The 20952-nt window shown below is 37.6% G+C and overlaps 2 protein-coding genes across 4 annotated transcripts in view; one reads left to right on the top strand and one right to left on the bottom strand.

Annotated features, from left to right (window-relative positions):
• Positions 1 to 5716, top strand: part of il16 (interleukin 16) — a 40390-nt gene extending 34674 nt beyond the window's left edge. For all 3 annotated transcript variants that reach the window (XM_067493565.1, XM_067493585.1, XM_067493575.1), the window contains 4 exons: positions 328 to 429; positions 2128 to 2359; positions 2579 to 2707; positions 3868 to 5716. In XM_067493565.1, coding sequence (XP_067349666.1) covers positions 328 to 429; positions 2128 to 2359; positions 2579 to 2707; positions 3868 to 4034 — 630 coding nt within the window. In that variant the 3' untranslated portion in view covers positions 4035 to 5716. The remainder of the gene's footprint in view (positions 1 to 327; positions 430 to 2127; positions 2360 to 2578; positions 2708 to 3867) is intronic.
• Positions 5717 to 10468: 4752 nt separating this feature from the next.
• Positions 10469 to 20785, bottom strand: stard5 (StAR related lipid transfer domain containing 5). Its single transcript, XM_067493598.1, has 6 exons — positions 20221 to 20785; positions 18690 to 18739; positions 17049 to 17181; positions 16438 to 16555; positions 12354 to 12447; positions 10469 to 12220 (listed from the first exon to the last, which is right to left on the bottom strand). The coding sequence occupies exons 1-6, from the start codon at positions 20308 to 20310 to the stop codon at positions 12070 to 12072; spliced, it is 636 nt and encodes a 211-aa protein (XP_067349699.1). The 5' UTR covers positions 20311 to 20785; the 3' UTR covers positions 10469 to 12069.
• Positions 20786 to 20952: the final 167 nt, after the last annotated feature.

Genomic DNA, 20952 nt, shown 5'->3' with positions numbered 1-20952 from the left:
TTAGTAATTTGTTATTATTTACGCTCCAATGTATTAGAAGAGACACATTTCTTGCACAAATAAAAAGACTTAAATTACTTGCATCCCAGCCACGAAAATACTATGTAAAGAGTAAGAAATTTCCATTTTTAATATCTTCTCTTAAAAGGCCAGTTTGCCTCTGTTGTAATAACATTATCAGTCAGTAACATCTGGATTATGTGGTCATCTGGGAGCCATTACATATTCCATAAGCACACTGAGCAGATCTGCTGGCTCAAAGTCGCTTTGTAGTAGTTAATAATTTAAAAAGGTGATCAGAGCTAAACTTTGCTGCTTTTTTCACAGCAACTGGTGGACATTCATGTAGTGATTCTGCATAAGGACGAGGGAACTGGGCTGGGCTTCAGCATCGCTGGAGGGTCTGACCTGGAGAGCAAAGCTTTAACTGTAAGCAGCACCCACTACACATTCAGCCTAATCACAACAAAAGTTAGAGTGAAAGTCAAGATGTTGGATTTACCATCAGGTGGTTCACACACTTCCAGTCACTGATGTGTATTTATGACCTCTTAAGACTGGCAGGTGACTCTCTTTCCTCTTTCACTAAAGAGCTGGTTCATCCAGCAAATGGTAAATGGCCTTCACTTATATAGCAATTTTCGACCTATTGGAACTCAAAGCGCTTTACACTGCTTTACTCAGTTTCTTTTGACATGTGGTGTCGAGGATCGAACCGACAACCGGGTTTGGTGGACGACCGCTCTACGTTCCTGCGCTACAGTTGCCCACAAATACACAGAACACATCTTCTCTCACTGACTTCTCATGGTATATGGTGGTGTATGCAGGTTTTTATCTGTATCTGGGATTTCTGTTTCTATCCTAAAACTGTGAAAGAGAATGGGAGTCTCCTCCTGTAAACAGACTGGATGTCCACAGAACTCATTGAAAACCTGTTTAATTTGGACATGATATTAACTGATCACAGTTGGTCAGAACAACACAACACTGTGTCTGCTATTTTTGACTTTATGAATTAATGTGCCTTTACATTACTCAGGCAGAGTCACAAACCCACAACCTTATAGCTGTGAGGGAGCAGCACTAACCACTTGAAGCTATAGTGTGCAATTTATGGAGAGTTAAGAATGCTAGTAAATAAGAATGCTAGTAAACGTGGTCATTAAGCAGAAATAGTTGTTTTCTCTAATTGGTCTGCAGGGTGAGCCTCGCTCTAATGCTTTTAGAAGTGAATATCTCTACACTGCTTCCAGTGTTATTCAGTGTGTCTGTGTCGCAGGAGGCTTACCCCTCACCTCTCCACATTTAAATACTTATTGGAGCATATTTCTATCAACAAAATGTTAGAAAATGTCGCACACTGTAACCTAATAAACCTACTGTGTTATTTTATATAGATGTGTATTCGAGAGTCGATATTATGCTTCCGACTTAAAGGCAAAATAAGAATTAGTCTTAGCAGTGTCAGTTAGTGGTTGTGTTAAGTATTATCCACATTACAGTATATTAGCCTCACTAACACACAGTAGTGGAACTGTACTACTGGAAAGTATTCAACAAATTCCATTTCCAATTCCAATTACAGTACATGACTGCAGCAATCAATACTTTGCATCACTTTGGCAGACTTAAAATAAAACAAGCTGCCTTTTTTGCTGCCATAACATATGATGAGATGGTGAAGTGATGAGTAGGTATGGAGTGATGATGAGAAAATGGACCCTCTTTCTAATATATTAAGCTCGGTGGGCATTTCTTTAAGGGTAGTTTGTGTTTTTTAACTGAGATTTGTCAAACAAGAAATATGAACTTGAAACTCAATAGCTCTGGTTCTTTAACTCTTGGGCCCCTGGGCCTTTGTTTATTTCTAAACCACTGCCAGCGATGTTGTGTGAGTTTCATTTGATGTTACAGGAGATGTTGACAGCATCCTCTTTCTCTATACATGCAGACACATTTGTAACAGATGTCACGTTATCATTCTCTCTAGATAGGAAGTCCCCTTGCTTGCTTTTAAGACTATAGAGTGAGTGCTGAAAGGCATTTTGTGACGCTCTGAAATGATATAAACTGAATGTGCACACTTTGTCTAAATCTGTGGAACACTGCTTGTCTTCTGTGCAGGTCCACCGAGTGTTTCCCAGTGGCCTGGCAGCTCAGGAGGGCACCATACACAAAGGAGATGAGGTTTTGTCTATAAATGGACAAACTCTCCGTGGTGTCACACATGGTGATGCAACCGCTGCTCTGCGTCAGGCCCGTAGCTTAAAGCTGGCTGTGGTGGTCATCTGCAAGAGAGTAGGGGAGGAAGAAAGGGAGGCAGGAGGCTGCAAGACTGAAGAACTTAGCCCTGCGGGTGAGTTACACTAAACACAAAGAGGTGAAGTGCTTTAGCCTTCTCATGTGCCTCCTCAGTAATTTCTGTTTTACTTACGTCCGCTACAAAATGGTTTCACAATATCTGCTGTGACATCAGTGACACCTCTTAATATCTAAACTTTAAATTTTCAGATGCATAATAATAGGTAGGCTCCATGCAGGCTGCATTCACGCTCATTTGCATTATGTGTTGCAGGAGAGGAGCAGGGAGCTCCAGTCACAGTGGAGCTGGAGAAAGGAGTTGGAGGAGTCGGTTTTACTCTAGAGGGCGGAAAAGGCTCAATCCAAGGAGACAGACCGTTGGTCATCAACAGGATCTTTAAAGGTAAACTCATGGTTCTTAATCTATATTATTTGATTCAGTCACAATAAAACAAGTTCCAATAAATTCAAGATTTGCACTTGCTTATTGGTCCATTTTGAAGCCTGTTACCTTGTGATTCCACACTGGTGACTAACAAAAGGCAAGAGAATAAACAAAGCCGTCTCTGTGGCGAATATGGTGGAGATGTGAATATGTGGTGGCAAATAAAGGTGTAAAAAACTCAGAGATGGGCCTGTTACAGTAATATTGTTATTGACCTATTACACGATACGATACGGACATAGTTGACCTTGATATTGTTTTTGGGGAGTAAATTAACCTGAATACTGTGAGACAGAAGCTAATCAGAAAGCTAATCAAACAGCTGATCGAATGGTGCTCTGGTAGTTGGAGTGGACATTTTTTTTCGACTTGTTCTTCCCTTTGTGCATCTAGTTCCGTCAAAAAACTGCAGGTGAGGTGCATTCAAGGACACTACAAAGTTTGGGCCCTTTGGATTCGTCAGTTCGCTCTGTGCAAGGTGTTCAGGCAGTTCAGGGACAGTGCTATAATATTACTGGACCAATTGTTTGACTTACGCTGGTGAGCAGGGGAGGATTTCCTGCCCCAATAACCAGATTTTAAAGAATCTCAGAAAGTGTATGTTGACTTTCTTTAAGGAGGAAAATAAGTGAATAATTTCTGGATGCCAAATATTTGAAAGTCTGGAATGGAACTTCTGCATCTGAAGTTTACATCTGTATCTGTAGGCAGTGTTGTGTATGTATGTGTGAATTGTGTGAATTTCTTTTGTGAATTGTGAACAGAGCAGGTCTATTTGGAACTAAAGCACATGACTCTTTGCAAAAGCTTTGTTCATTTGAAGTGCAACAGTTTGAGACAGCAGCTATCACTCACCAGCATCACCCCACCATGACATAAATATCTCACAACTCATTTTATTCGGTGCGAACATGACTTTGAGCTTGCTCTTGTGAAGTGTGAACTTACCCAGTAATGTCAAAACCTACGTATAACTTCTGTGAAATAAAAATAAACCACCCCAGAAAATGTTCTATGTTAAAAATTTACTGCACTATTGCAGTGCAGTACTATTACTATTAACTCTTTGTATAACTGATACAAAGAGTTAAACATGAGGATTTGTGTGTTGGTATCAGGTGGAGCAGCAGAGCAGAGTGGTCTGCAGTGTGGAGATGAGCTGCAGCAAGTGCAGGAGGTCTTTGTGCAGGACATGACTCGCTTCGAGGCCTGGAATATGATCAAGGCTTTACCTGAAGGACCAGTCACAGTCATCATCAGGAGAAGACAGGAGGTCACAGAATGAGACACTGCTGATCAACTAGTGAATTTGCATTCGTCAAAGACAACATACCACTCTTCAACAGGCAAAGAGGCTAATGGTTGAGGTCCTTGCATTTTGGTAATTTTCATCATTTAGGTTTAACACCGCTACTACTAATGTGAAAAAAACAATCAACCTGGGCCTAAAGTGTATTCTATCAGCTTTAATTTAAGGGTTTGGACAAAACAAAATTGGATGAAATGTAAAACACATACATTCATACAGAGCAATTGTAGACACCAGCCAGTCTACATTTTAAGCACAGCGTGAGTGTTTCCTTTCTGATCAGCTGTAGTGGTAATAAAAAGTGTCACAACTACCAATATCCATAGATCTCACCATTACTGAAATCCAAACAATTGTCAACATGAGGCTACACATTATCGCCCAAGCATATCAGTATTAGTCAAACAACATCCTATGTAGCATCACTACTTAAAAATGTGTTGAGGGGGACACAGACTCATGTAGAACATGTAACAACCAACTATATTAACTTGATGAAATGAATCCCGTTCAGGTTCCAGTAACTGCCTGGAGTACAAACCACACACAGTAACACCACCCCCTACTGCTATGTAATATATACTTATTACTGCTCAGATTTATTTGGATATACCTTTTCTCCATAAAGGTTATGTTGTCTTTGACATCCTTTATTATCAGTATTCAAATGTAAACATTGCTCTTTTAGTTCATGCAAACACATTACTGAAGTAGTAATGTGTGCTTGAATGATTGTGAAAGCTAATTTGTTTCTTGTCTCTCTGTTACACCTTCATAGAACAATTGGCTAATATTTGTTCATATTCACTATTTCCAAAAAGACACAATTTCTAAAATAACTGGCATATTATATCAATAGGGTTTAGCAGGTCAATGTCCAAAAATAAATAAAAAATCAGGTGATGTGACTCACTGAACATATTATGACAGAGTTTTAGTTAATATAGGGCAGATGGCCTCAGATGCTGCAAAAATGAGGCAGAAAGATTTTTTTTAGTCTAGTTCAGTTTAACATAACGAACTGAAGAAGAGGCAAATAATTACAGGAGACAGGCATAATTAAAGCACCAATTCTGGACAAACCAAACCAGTACCAAAACTCTGCAACAATGCTGCTGTCATACTGGAATGGTTCATAGTGGATGATATATATATATATATATATATATATATATATATATATATATATATATATATATATATATATATATATATATATATACACACACATATATGTGCACGTATGTCAGAGTAAATGTGTATTGTTCTGAACAATGGTACTTGTAATGTATGAGAAAGCAGATCAAACACTGTTATGCACTTTTGTTGGCTCAGTAGCTTTGAGTTAGACCCTCCTGTGATTTTTCAGTTATCTGTTAAAGGAAACACAACTTGAATGCTACAGAGCTGTAATTGTCTCTCAACTGTGAGCAGTAATAATTTCTCAACAAAAATTTTACTTGTGTACATACAGTCATTCTCTGTGCATAAAATGACCCGTTGTGCACTTGGGATTAATACACATATACAATGCCATCCTTTTGTAATCAACCCACAGAACAAATAGTTTTTATTGCAGTAAGCTAAAATATCAGGTGTTCATCCGTTGCATCTGCTGTAAGAGTTCAAAGATCTTATATAAAACTATTCAAAAATGAGCTAAAGTCTGTGATGTTTCATTCTTCAAGTTTGCAGACCTCTTTAAAATTGTGTCACACATGAATATTCTTCTGCTATATAATACAAAGTACAAAGGGAAGTGAGTGACAACAATCATTTTATTGCTGGTGACATGTAACTGTGAGCAGAACTGGGCATGTAAAACTCAGTGGTTGAGGAGTTGCTCTCAAGAAGAGCAATAAATTATAAACTCTTGACATTGTACCATTTTTTTTTTTTTTTTACAATATATTCTGATGTATCAGTCATGTAATAACCCAAGACAGTAAGTACACATGATAGTCTGCAGTTCATTTAACAATGTTTTTTTAAACAACATATCAAAACTACTATGACCCCCAAAAACTGTGTACAGGCATTATAATTTCAATCACACGTACTAAATGTTCATCCAGGGTATTTAGTCACATTCATGGTGAAAAACTTCACATGCACAATTTAATTATTAAGCAAGTTTAACTGTTGGTTCTGCCATAGCTTACTTGCTCTTTGACCAGCATGTCACTGTGACTGTGTCAGTGTTTTCAAAGTGCACTGAGGTGAGTGAATGTAAATCAATCCACCCTTACATGTTCTGCACTGCTCTCCAAGAGTTCACAATATGAAGAGTTTTAGGTTTTTGCAATGGAAAAAAAATTTTGGAGTTGTTTCTTCTTATCAGAGGACACCAAGTTGGCAGTATGCACTAACCACTAGTGGTGATAATTTCTAAAAATTTGTTAGGAAACTGATAGAAATGTAGCTAAAAACCTGCTGTTGACTTAGCAGATAAAGTGTGTGCCTGATTTTTGGTGTTAGTACAAACACATGTTTCAGCAGGTGTTTACCAATAGCTGAACAAAGACCCCATATCCATCTAGAATTAATGTGATCTCTATGTAGATGTATGATTTGCAAGATAAACATGTTGAAATCAAATCAACAGTTCAAATTGATTCAGGCAGACCAGTTTAATAGCTGTGTCAGAGAGGTGTAAATTGCTTCAAGCTACTGTATTTAAAGCTGCCTGACAAAAAGCAAAACTAGAGTGTCTATGCAGCAGCATTTAAAGGATCCGTTACAGTTCGAAACACTGATGGTCACATTAATGAAAACTCAAATATACTAGTCAACAAACCCGTTTTCCATTGGGTCAACACAAAGATGTGTGATGAAAGAACTGACTAAATGTCCACATAAGGTGACTGACAAAAAGTAAAAAAAACAAAACAAAAGAAAACACTTCATCTATACATCTGTAGAAGCGGTGGTGAAGAAGGTAGTTTGTCCAAAAACAAGCTGTTGACTTGGCCTGAGTTACCTTAATACTCTCACTGCAAAGCTGCAAATCATAATTATCATACAACCAATGATGATCTTATTTTCAAATTAACTTTAGTCTACAATCTGACAGCTGCTCTTCGACAATAATGCTGCTGAATCTTGAATGGCGACAATATGTGTGTTCATTACATAAAATGTAATTGAAATATTGAGGATTTTATTTGACTAAAACAACTAAAATGTCGACCAAATCAAAGAGTAAATACAGGTAATTGAGGCTGTTATCAGATATAATTATCCAGATGAAGTGATTCAGATACAGATCCCGAATTAATACCTGTTGAATATGGAGTCAAGAAAAATCGAGGTAATTCAGTATTGGTTTACTCACAAATTTGGGCTTCCATGCCATCGGTGTTTCTACTACCTTAGCAGCTAACTGTTAATGCATTGAGAACATTTCACAATAAAAGGAAAAACCTTCTGGCTCCACTTGAAACAACACAAATGCTTTTAGATCTTCATGTAAGCATCAACATCTCAAGTGCACATCTTTTCATAAAACGACTGGCTACACTGTGAGGTAAATAAATGTTGCAGGTAAAATGGTAAAACATGATTCAAGGAATTTAAAAAAAAAAGGATAGTTACAATTTGTTACAATACAGTATATGGCTTATTATACATATAAAAGTGTATACATCAGCACTCTACTACACAAATCAAAACTATCATCCAGCCTTCCCTGATTCTGTTTCTCATTATCTTTTGACATGCTCTTTTAGTTTTTTAGAATGTCCTATTTAAAGGTCAAGATATAATAAAGGAAGGGTCACTTAACCATCAAAAAGAGGGAAGCAAATTTCAGTGTATGAAGATTGGAACGATGCTTAATACAGTACAGGTGTATTCATGCCTGTTTGTTTTTACCTGAAAATCACTCTGGCAGTCATGAAATCAGTTTTTCTATTTATCCAACTTAAGGGAAGTATTTTCACAACTAATAATAAAGACATGATTGTTTTCCGTTTAAGTGCTGTAGGCTTAGAAATTTGTGTGCAAGTGCAAGTTTAACTCTATTCAATATTATATCATTCAAAAAGTGTGATTTTCTGATTTAGCAATTTTAGTTGTCTTTGTGTTTGTTTCCAAAGTTTTTTAAAATTTGGCTCAGCAATTTTAAGACAACTATTATCATTTGGCATACGAGGGGATTTTTGTCATTGCAATACCATGAGTGACTGGCAGCAAGGCAAAGTGGGCAAACTGTTTCCAGTTCTCGGAAGGATTTTACCAATCTAGCAAATGCCTGGATCTCTGTTAGTAAATGACTTAATAACTGATCATCAATTCGATTTATTTTGTCTTACTGAAACTTGGTTGCAGCAGGAAGAATATGTCAGTGTAAATGAGTCAACCCCCCCAAGTCATATTAATTATGATGTTCCTAAAAGCGAGGGCCGAGGTGGAGGAGTAGCAGCAATCATTCACTCAAGCTTACCAATAAACCCTAGACCTAAACATAGTTATAACTCATTTGAGAGCCTTATTCTTAGCCAAACTGGAAAACTCAAAAAACACTATTATTTGTTATCATGTACCATCCTCAAGTCCCTTATTCAGAGTTTTTGATTGAATTTTCTGATTTTCTATCTGATTTAGTGCTTAGTACAGAAATTAGCCACCTTAATGTTACTCCTGCACAAGTTAATTATCTTGTTGATAATTCTGCAGGCTCACTACGTACAATACTCGATAGTGTTGCCCCTCTGAAAAAGTAAACCAGAAGAGGTGATCGCCATGGTATAGTTCACAAACACGCAACTTAAAACAGGCACCATGAAAGTTAGAAAAGAAGTGACGTTCCAGAAATTTAGAAGAATCTCATTTAGCCTGGAAAAAGTTTAAAAATGTACAAAAAAGCTCTCTGTGATGCCAGAACAGCATATTATTCATCATTAATAGAAGAAAACAAGAACAACCCCCGGTTTCTGTTCAGCACTGTAGCCAGGCTGACTAAGAACCATAGTTCTGTTGAGCCTAGTTTTCCCTTAACTCTGAGCAGCAAGGACTTCATGACTTTCTTTATGAATAAAATTGTAGCTATTAGAGAACGAATTCACCAGATCCTCCCCCCAAATATTACAGATAGATCTTCATGTAAAGCAGTGCTAGAATCATTGATAAGGCCCCAATCCCTCTTAGACTGGTTTTTACCTATAAATCTCGTTGAGCTAACTTTAATTATTACCTCATCTAAACCAACAACATGTCTATTAGACCCTATTCCAACTAGACTGCTCAAGGAAGCTTTACCCTTAATAGAAACGTCCATATTAGATATCATCAATCTATCTTTAGAAACAGGCTATGTACCACATTAAGTCTTATCTATCTGATAGATTTCAATTTGTTCATGTTAATGATCAATCCTCCATGTACACAAAGGTCAGCTAAGAGCTCTGAAAGGCTCTGTGTTAGGACCAATACTTTTTACTTTACATGTGTCTCCTTTAGGCAACATTATTAGAAAACACTCCACAAATTTCCATTGCTATGCTGATGATACCCAGCTATATCTATCTATGAAACCAGATGAAAATAATCAGTTAAATCTTCAAGCCTACAAGACATAAAGGCCTGGATGTCCCACGATTTTTTACTTCTAAACTCAGACAAAACCGAAGTCATATTACTTTGTATTTGGGCATAAATTCTCAGACATATGATGTCCAACCATATCGTTACTCTAGATGGCATAAGTCTGGCCTCCAGTACTACTGCAAGGAACCTTGGAGTTATTTTTGACCCTGAGCCTGCTGAGCTTCCCATTAAATCTAGAATAGAATTAAAAACCCTGGTTCTTACATATGAAGCTTTGAACAGTCAGGCTCATATATATCATAGCATCATATCATCCCAGTAGACCACTTCGATCTCAGAATGCAGGCCTACTTGTGGTTCCCAGAATTTCCAAAGGTAGAATGGGAGGCAGAGCCTTTAGCTATCAAGCTTTTTTCCTTCTCTGTCTCCCTCTCTCTGTCCCTTTCTGCAGCTGTCCCCAGGACCACTCCCCAATGCACTGAGCTCCTTTCCGCCTCTTGACCCTCTCACCTCTCCTCTCAACCCACAATTGTCACCACTGTATGACATTAACTATGTGTGTTTTCTCCTGTAGTTGTCTTTGTCCTTCTCCGTCTCCCTCTCTCTGTCCCTTTCTGCAGGTGTCCCCGGCTTTGGAGCTGTGTGTTTTCCAGTGTGCAGCTACTGGTCCTACCAATCTGCCCGATGTTTTGTTGTTGCTTTTTGTTGCTCTGTTCTTTTCTCTCTTCACTTTCCACTCACCCCAACTGGTTAAGTCAAATGGCCGCCCACCCTGAGCCTGGTTCTGCTGGAGGTTTCTCCCGTTAAAAGGAGTTTTTCCTCTCCAGTGTTGCTTAGGGCTTGCTCAAGGGGGATTTGTTGGGATCTCTCTATACATCTTTATAGTCTTGACTTTTTATTGTAAAGTGCCTAGAGATGACTTTGTTGTGAATTGGTGCTATATATAAATAAAGTTAAATTGAATTGATATATTAAACAGAACTGTCTGCTTGACTCACAGATGGTGTCCAGGCACTTTACTCACACTTTGTGCCTTTTGGGGTTTGACTTCATGCTATGTGGCCCACTGCACATCCACAGAATTTTATTCAGTCCATAGAATTTTAATTGTGATGTCAAAAAAATAAAAGTAACTTGTTTAGGTTCTAGGGACATTTTCCAGATTTGAATCTTTCATGCATTAAAAATAAAAGAGGGAGGAAAATGAAAATACAACCTTTTGTTTGTAGTTAAAGGTGTCGTGTCAACACCTTTAGAGATTTCCCTTTAATCATTATAGTCAATAGAGAAAATGTTTTTTTGGCCACAGGCAGAAACCTAAATATATAAGGTTAAATTACATTAAGAATAACAAATTTTTATTCATACGCCCACACTTTTCGAATGATATAATTTTCCATATGTAGGCATGAGTTAAAGTGTTCAATAAAAATGAAATGGTAATTGAATTACAGTTCCCCTTTTCTTCTTCCCCTTAGAAAGTTCTCATTTACTCCATTATGTTTTACATGTTACATGACAGAATAGAAACAATCAATATAAATCAGTATTGTTTTTTTGTCATGGAGCATGAGCATCAAATACAAAGAAAGCATTTAATGTCAGCTGTAAAAGTTGTGTGAGGTAAGAATCTTTGAATGTTATGTTTCAATGTTGTCTATCCATGTTTGGTTTTGTTTCTTCTGTCTATGTTACAAGCTATAATTTAAAGTAAAAAATCTGTCAGAATAAAGAAATTACCTATTCCAAAGGCATTTGCTGAGAAACAAACTGTTTAAAACAACAATCTACAGTACTTTATGCCATCTCTCCTGTGTTTCACTTTTACCATGTCATGTATAAGGGAGATAAAATGGTTGACAGGTTTAGTAGAGATGAGCAAAACTAGGACATTTCAAGTACACAAACTGTTCTGAGGTAATGAGGCAGTACTCCAAACCAATGGTCTGATACCAGTAGGGGGTAAATAGGTTCCATACAACATGCATGTGTGCATGCAAGTGTGCGATTTAAATAAGAGGAAATGTGTGGTTTTACATGACTCTCGTAAGAACGATTCAACACTATTAGCACATGTACAAATATGTTTTACATGCAGGTCATTCTTCAAACTGGCAAAAAATAAATAAATCCCAAAGATGTAAGGGACATAAAGGTACTGGTGTTTCAGAGGCAGATTCTGTCAAAAGAAAGCCATATTTCTTACTTTTGCATGTTTCTACAGTATGTCAAAATGGCTTTCAAATAAGGGCATTGACTGCTGATGATTTACTGTAATCTCTCTCCAGTAATCCAGGAATATACAGTACAATAGGAATGTATATCAGACATAAAACACGTATTAGTTCTATTTAAATAAAGTGATTGGTAATCTCAGTGTGCTGATTGCTAATCTAGACTTTAAACAAAACAAACATGTGGTCTGACCAGTCAGTGGACCTCATGTGTGAACGTCTAATTCTTTTCAAAGGTCCTTAAGGGATTTAACAGTCTGGGCCAAGTTGCTGTAGAACTCTGCCATGCTGGAGGGGAAGAACGAGTCAACCACAGAGCGAGGGAGGAAGCCACCCAGGTCTGTCTGGAAGAATGTGAACACCTGGGTTTTATTGGGCTCTCTGCAAATACAACAAACACACAAATGAAACTGAATTACAACAAAAAGAGAAGCAAAAGTAGTACAGTGTCCATCAGTTCTGACGAGCATCTGCAAATGTATCCCGCCCTTGGTAATTGCCTGCGTGTACTCACCCTGAAATGGGAACACAGATGCAGCCACACCGATGGTTGTGTCCTCTCACGTAGCCAGACTGGGGAGGACAGGCCGTGTGACACACATTGGTGGCTGTTGGACATAACATACACACACAGATATATAAAATTAAACCCAGGGCCCATAGGATTTCATTACATTTTATAGTAGTTCACCTTTTGGGACATCCACTCATTTGATTTACTGCTGACAATTTGATTGATTGATTTAGGGCGACTGTGGCGCAGGAAGGTAGAGCGGTTGTCCACCAATCTCGCAGTTGTTGGTTCAATCCACGGCTCCTCCGGTCAACTTAGAACCCCAACATAGTACCTCCCAGTGAGTGTTGGCCAGCTGCATAGCAGCTCCCCCTGAGTGTGAGTGTGAATGGGTGAATAAGAAGCAGTATAAAGTGCTTTGAGTGCCAATATGTAGAAAAGCACTACATAAGTGCAGAACATTTACCATTGGAAAGTGAACATCAATCCCACACCTAAACTAATTTGATAGATGTAGGATCAATCTTCTTAACTCATTCTGCATCACAGTGAATAAGTGGATTTCCTCAAATGTGCAAAATTCCTTTAATGACAAGAGTTGTCCTCTAAAGTTCCCCCTAAATTACTCTAGGGGAACCATGAAAACTAAAATTCTGAAGACATTTGAGTCTCCACTGTACTGTTGGGCTGACACATATATACCATACTGCATATTCTGTATACAGGAGATCACAGATTTACATTGTATGTGGTATTCAGGTCCTAGTTTTTACAGTTTCATAAATTCTACCAATTATGTAGTCAGCAAGGTCACTGCTGAGATATGGCAGCATAGGTACATCACAACAACTAAGTCCAATGGGGCAAAAAACACTGATTGTCTAATTCACAATAAAGTAAACCCACTTCCTAGTGAAGTATGTCAAAATATTTGGATAACTATTCCTGCTGGCTTTGTTCCAAGCTGACTAAAAAGGGCAGTGTTCTTGTCTAGCTACACAGTCCAGTAGCCTATTCAAAAAGCTTTATGTCTTTTGGGACAATGTAGTTCTTTTCCAGAAATCCTAATAATCAGCTACTTGTATACACTGGCAAGAAAAAGTTTGGAAAATCTGTGGCATTATTTCTAGATATGCAGTTGTGATTTCCTTCCAGGCCTTCTGCAGCCCTTCCCAAAGGCCTGCTGTGCTGGTTGGTCAGCTCTTCATCACAGTAGAAATTATTCCTGCAGCTACTTTCTTCTTGTGTAAGAAAGTCTACACAACCAGGAAAATGAAGTTACCCCCAGTCAGTCATTGTCTAGACAGAATGGCTACCCCTAAATATGGTATCCATGCTGATTGAGGATGCCTTGCACATGACGCAAATGATTCACTTTCCCAAGGCCGAAGAATCCCCAGATCCTCAAATTTGCACAATGTTTCACTGACAGTGTTAAGCAGGCGTCTATCATGTTTTCATGGTTCTGTGTCTGATGATCTCTTAGATCCAAACATCTTAATCTGTGACTCATCAATCTTCAAGACTTTGTTCCAGTCATCTAAAGTCTACTGTTTGAGCATCTTGGCCCACTGCAACCTTTTCTAATGGTTTTCCAAACTTTTTTCTTGGCAACTCTACCCATGAGGCCAGCTAACCTGAGTCGCCTATGCACAGTGTCAGTGCATACTGGTTTCTGGTCTCTGGTTAACGCTGCCAAATTAGGAGCAGTAAGGCATTAAGTAAGGCATTGCATCTTCTGTATGATTGGATCCAGTGCAAGCTGCCTCTTGAGACTACAGTTTACACCTTTTTAGAAATATTTATTTGCTTGACTTTATTTTATATTGAATAAGACTTCCTTTCGCAAGACAAGTATGGACTGACAAGTTGTTCTTTATGGAAAGTTTTATTTGGGCTTTTTTTTTTCTGAATTTACATTGAAAATGTCAGTTTGTGCATGTTGTAGGATCCATTCACAACCATTTGATTGCACTGTATAAAACCACTAAAATAATAATAAAATAGAAAGCTGCGTAGGTGCCATTGTATAATAATATAACACATTTTTATATTCTCCAAATTTATTCCAATTATTGCAAACATGGTCTGAAGTTTCCATAAAGTTGCACCTTTTTCCTCACCTTGTATTTATGCATACCAGTTTATTAGTGAGAAAAGGCATGTGCACATTTTCTGTCCATGCAAATTTTTTTATAGATCTGTCCCCTGCTGTTTTAATGCCCAAATTTTATGGGAAGCATTTTACACCTATTCGCAGTCACAATCACACACCGATGGATGCGCTGCTGTGCAGCTTGCCTACACTCTCTGGGAGCAAGTAAGTTGGGATTCAGTGTCTTGCTTCAGTGTCTTATAAGTACACTTTGACATTTGGGAGGAAGAGCTGGGAATGGAACCAACAACCTTGGGATCCGTGGACAAGTGCTGTACGTCCTGAGCCACAGTCAATTGAAACACATTTGACATATTGTCTTCATGTCAACCTCTTCCATGTTTCCAGCTGAAGCCAATGTACCAATGTACTTTTTGAACATGTATATTTTGCTTTAATGACATTATCACTGTTATCATCACTATTGGTATTAATGCAACACTGTGGGTATTCCATGTCAGTGAGGTCAAAGCAGTAAATTCAAGTGGCCTCCCTTGCCAGATGGTGTGAACTCTGTCTTTTGTCCTTTTTATGTTTTGTGGAAGAATGAAGACTAAGATGGTATTCTTAGTTTAAAAGGTTTCAGAGAGAGGGGGAGGTTTCTTGTCCATCAAAGTTTAGATTCAAATATTTGAATAATGCCCCAGAAACAGTACAATGAGACACATAGGCTTTGATGTTTGTTTGTTCTCCAAACTCATTAAGAAAATGTATGCTTTTTGAACTTTCAGTTGCTCTCCAGCCTTCTGTTGGCATCGCATGTGTGAATTAAGATGGAGGAGACATCAACCAGTGAAATGTGTGCTACTGTACAGAATAGACATTTGTACTACAGTAAGTCTGGCCTCCAGTAATACTGCAAGGAACCTTGGAGTTATTTTTGACCAGGATTTGTCGTTTACCTCACGTATAAAACAAATCTCTAGAACAGCCTTCTTACACCTACGGAACATTGCCAAAATTAGGAGCATCCATAAAATCTAGAACAGAATTTAAAACCCTGCTTCTTACATATAAAGCTCTGAATGGTCAGGCTCCATCATATATAGAAGACCTCATAGCACCATATCATCCCAGTAGACCACTTCAATCTCAGAATGTAGGCCTACTTGTGGTTCCCAGAATTTCCAAAAGGCAGAATGGAACCAGTGGAACCAGCTCCCAGTTCAGATTCAGGAAGCAGACACCTTCTCTACTTTTAAGTCTACGCTTAAAACCTTCCTCTTTAATAAAGCATAGTTAGTTATAGTTATGCTGCTAATGGGACCATTACTGGCTCTACTTAATCTTGTTTCTCTAATAGTTCAACACTGAGCTGATGTCATGGATCTAAATATGTATTTTATGTTCATTACATCTTTTATTTGACTATCACCAGTTCTTGTATTGGCTGTATCTTTATTAAGTTTTAGGCAAAACACTGACTAATTAAGCCAAATACATTTTTATTTGTGAGTTCTGGTTGTTTGTTGTTGTCCAGATTTGCCATTTGGAAGGGTTTTCAGATGTAAATGAGCTGTTTATGCATAAGAAGATAGACATAGACAAATAATGTGTGCAATTTTAATAAATACTTGATTTTATACACATGCTTTGATAAATATGACCCCAGCAGTGTAAATCTAGGTAGAATTCTTGGACTTCTGACAATAATAATGTTTTTCAGCAGATATATCTATTGATTTGGTTGACTTTTTTGTTCTTGGAGAAAAAGCACTTAAAGTGTGTGATACTGAAAATAGCCTGCTTAGACGTTTGATGTGTCGTCAACATATTTAAATCCCACATGACTTTGTTTAAAGAAACAAATGGGCTTGCAACCAAATTACTCTTGCAAGTAGCCGTCTAGTTCCTACTGTACTGCTCAGGTTACCGTACAAAAGAAACAAGTACAGGAAGTAGAGGAGACAAGAATGATTCATTACGCACCATTAGATGAAATTGTGCCATCGTCGTATTGCTTCACTAAAATAACGTCCACAAAGTCTCGTGGAGCTATGATACCCATAGCTGCTGAGGGCGTGACTGTTCTGCAGATAGAGATGTCCTGCGCAAGAGTGGGAGACAAGGGAAGGAACTCAAAGAACGAGTCAAACAAAGCAAAAGCAAAAACTGGATATATACTCAGGTATAACATGTATGTGTTTAAAACTGCACTGTTTTAATTTTTTTTTAATATTTGAAAAAAAAAAATATATCAAATAAGAATGGCAGTGAATGGGTAGATCAAAATATATAAAACCGATAAGTTATTAGAACTAAGTGATTTGAAATCATAATATACAGTTAACTGCATTCTGGGAAAATAATCTTTTGCTTCTTGTAGTTTGGTGACATCACTTCAGGGGAACAGCAGTTAAAGTTAGTTTTCTGTTAACCCAATAAAATATTACAGTACATAGTGCAGCTTTAAAAACTAAAAGCTGTAAAAGATTTTGACACAACTGTACTGAATGAGACTGGGAAAAACCAATCACATCAAAATCAATCGCATCATAATGACTAACCATCCTCTGATCAGAAGACAGAAAGAAACACACCTCTGTTATTTGTTCCAAAAGCTCAAACCTTTTGACATTTTTGTCCCATTTGACTCTGAGGCCATTGGGAACTGGTTTCAGACACTCCCACACTTTCTCCAGGCTGCCACTGACAATGCCCTCCCCCTTGTAACTGCAGAAAGAATAAGATAACAGAACATAGTAAGTTGAGAGTTATTTTGCTTAAAATGACATTAATACATGGTTGGACAAGCAAATAACATATTTTATATTATATATATACACACACAAAAAATATATATATTAGGCCATTTTATATAGCCCCCCTACATTCTACAATCCCCATACAGACACTAAAACATTATCTCTACTCACACGTAATGTCTGTCAGTCTACAGCTTATAATATCTTGTTTGTCTGTTGTTGAAAATCAATAAAAACAACCAAACGCACTGCTGTAGGTGACATGTTTTTTCATTACAAAATAGACTGGTAAGCTAATACAGGTTACTGACTGACACAATATGTGAGTTGAAGCAATTCGTTGTTTGTTTTAGTATTAGTAGCTATTTGTAAAAGTTGAAGTTGTGATTATTCAATAAAGTGGCCAAAGTCATCAAATGGAAAACAAGTAGCATCTACAAACATCAACTGCTGCTTTGTCTAGGCCGAAAAGTAATATTAGAACATACCACAAAGACAAGAGCTCACAAGCTAGTAGTGCTGCACTTTGTAAATTGTGACTTATACAGGGATTTTCTACCTATTGGCACTGAAAGCCGCTTAGACTGTGTCTTATTCACCCATTCGCACTCCCCGGGGAACAACTAAGTCGGGTTCAGTGTCTTGCTGAAGGACACTTTGACATGTGACCGGAGGGGCGAGGGATCGAACCGACAATTGTGAGATTGGTGGGTGACCGCTCTACCTTCCTGCGCCACACGTCAGACGCCAAATGTATAAACTCTACACAAAGCAGCCTTTGTTCACACCACTCACCAAAGATGCCTTATAACTACTATGATAACAGCACAATAGTTACAATAACAGTACAATTTGCACTAGTGTTAGAGTAGAGTTAATACTGATTCTGTAAGTAAAAAAGCCAATCAGACTGTTCACTGATTGGCCAAAAGAGAATCAACATGTTGAATTGGCTGAAGAGTTGCTGACCATGTCCAAATGCGCAAGACACACCACAAAGACTACGCCAACATTTGCCCCAACAGAAGCCCACGCGAACACAACCTGTGTTCATCCTACAGCCAGCCAATAATATTTTGTAAAAGTTAAATAATTGTAAAGGAATTTTGCTCATAAGCCCACCACAAATTTTCCAATGTTGCTAATGTTGTTTTTTTTGTTTGTTTGTTTCTTTTTTTTTTTTTGCTTAAATATGGATATCTTGGTGGGAAATTTGAACTGTACAGTTTGGTTATCATGCAATGTGGGACATGCAGAATTTTATACCCCATAATTGGCTTTCACTTGCTTGAATTTTAGATGGATTTTTCAGCTTTCGTCCAACATGGTAATCTGTTCTGACTGACTCTTACTTTTACCTGCCCTTAGACCTGCATGACAGCAAAGTATTATTTAAAAATGCATTATCTGTCCATTTCATAGTTGTGTTTAATTTTGGATGATTAAAAAACAAAAAGTGAAGTTGTGGTTTCTTACACATTCCCAGGAAACTCTGAAGAAGGACGCCAAGACACAACCACATCATTCTGCCAAAGAAAACAGTAAAATTTACAGTGAGAAGTGTGGCCTCAGTACATGCTGTTTCCTCTGAGAGCTATGTATTTTAAGACTAGAAAAAGTACTCTTATATAGAGTATTTTTATGTTTTTCCTTGAGAAGCATGTGATAAAGGAAGCCCACAAGAAAAGCACTGAAAAGTAAACATATTCAAATAACTATAAATGAAACTACACAGGTAAATAAACATAAGGCATTTATATTTTGCGGTTTGTTTATGCAATGGATATTGTATCTATTATACTTTCTGTGCCACACAAACACTGTCAGCTTCCTAACACAAAATTGTGATTATTAAATGACTTTGATATAAACATAGAGTTTGACATGATGCTAAACATTGAACCAAAACAAATCTATCATCATACATTGTATGGGGATTGGGGAAAGAAATCAGAGAAATCATAATACGATCACAAGTAAATCTTTTATACATTCAGTGGCAAATCTAGAATGGAATCCTAAAAGAGCCACTGTCTGTCTAAATACTTCCCACAGAGTAAACAAATATAAAAGATTCAGGTGTTCCCTGTGCCCTTAATCAAAAATGTATCATAGCTCGTGCATGTTTCTAATATTCTATCCCCCATTTGTGTAAAATAATTTATTCTTCTAATAGATCTAATAAAGCAAGTTTTATTTTATTTTTACTTAACATGAACACTTTTGCATTTTACCTAAAATACAAGTACCCTATTAAGATCACTCTCTATCTAAACAGTACTACATTTTTGAGCTTTTATAATATGATTAACATAAAGGTCTACTCCAAATTTATCTGCTAAAAAAAGAACAAAGATGTGTTTTAGTGTAAAGACTCGGTGTGGACTAAAACCAGCAGCTGGTAAAGGTGGAGCCAATTTTAGCCACTATATCTACTAAGGGCTTCTTCATCCATAAAATACATCAGTATCTAGTTGATTATATTTTAAAATGGTAAATGGTCTGCAATTATATAGTGCTTTTCTACCTTATTGGTGGCCAAAGTGCTTTACGCTGGTTCTCATTCACAATCACACAGCGATGGGGGATCAAAAAACTTGGGGTTCAGTGTCTTGCTTAAAGACACTTGGACCTGTGACAGGAGCTGGGAACTGAACCAACATTCTGGCTCTACCTCCTTCATTTAGGAAACTAGAATTCCAAAAAGTAATACATAGGTAAAGCTGTCAAATAAATGAAGTGGAGTACAAACTTCAATACTTCTTTGTAACTGTAATGGAGTAAAAGTAGCATAAAGTATAGCATAAAACGTGTTTATTTTACTTGTACTTGGCGTAGTTTATAGTTCTTGACAAAATGTTGAGAGTTGAGTCTCAACTTAGTTCCTAAATCTGTGCTTTCTGGTAAACAACCTCTGTCGGTGACAACACATTTATCGTAGAAACTCTCCTTTGGTTTTCTATTACATGATCAGAAGAATTGTATCCGACTAACTGAATTCATTTACCGATTTCTTGCAGACTTTCCATCCGGAATCATCCCTCTTGTAGCTCAGCAAGCAGTCAGCCACTGTCCTCGCCTTATGTTCATAATCCATAGTAGTAAAAATAAACTTTAGTTACCTTGTTAACCTAGTTCGCAAACAAACTTAGCTTAGGTACAAAGGCTGGAGTCCTAGAGATAAGGGATAGTTCCAGAAAATACAAATTAAAAATAGAAACCCCACTGTACACGCTGTCGCTGGACTCAGAGGAGCGTACCTAACGTTAGCTAATGACGCTGAATCAAACCCTGGTCCGCTCTGTTGGTGCCACTGTAAAGCTAGCGTTAGCCAAAATGAATGAAACGAGCTAACTAGAACGTTACTAACGTCAGGTATCGGTAACTAACAAGCAGCTCGCTCGCTCAGGTACAAACCAACGTATCTGAATAAATAACACGAACAACTGTCAGCTACTCCTAACCGTAAAATATGTTTGCAGAAGACTGTGTGAAAGCGCAAACCGGCTTCAGTTAAAAACCAAAAGCAGCAGAACGAATTCTCGGAAAACCAAGAAGCGTTAAATCATTCAGAAAATGTATATTTCCGGTTATAGTTTTCAAAATCAACTCCGTGTTCAACAGTTTATCAAAGTGCTATCCACTATAATAACTGCAATACGAAATTATGCCTATTTGTCCAAGAGCATTAAGTGATTTATCCAAGGATTGCACTCAGTTTGGAAACAGAGACACGTTT

Source organism: Channa argus, chromosome 2 (genome assembly GCF_033026475.1).
Source record: "Channa argus isolate prfri chromosome 2, Channa argus male v1.0, whole genome shotgun sequence".
Classification (NCBI taxonomy): domain Eukaryota; kingdom Metazoa; phylum Chordata; class Actinopteri; order Anabantiformes; family Channidae; genus Channa; species Channa argus.
This window is presented reverse-complemented; position numbering and strand designations above follow the sequence as displayed.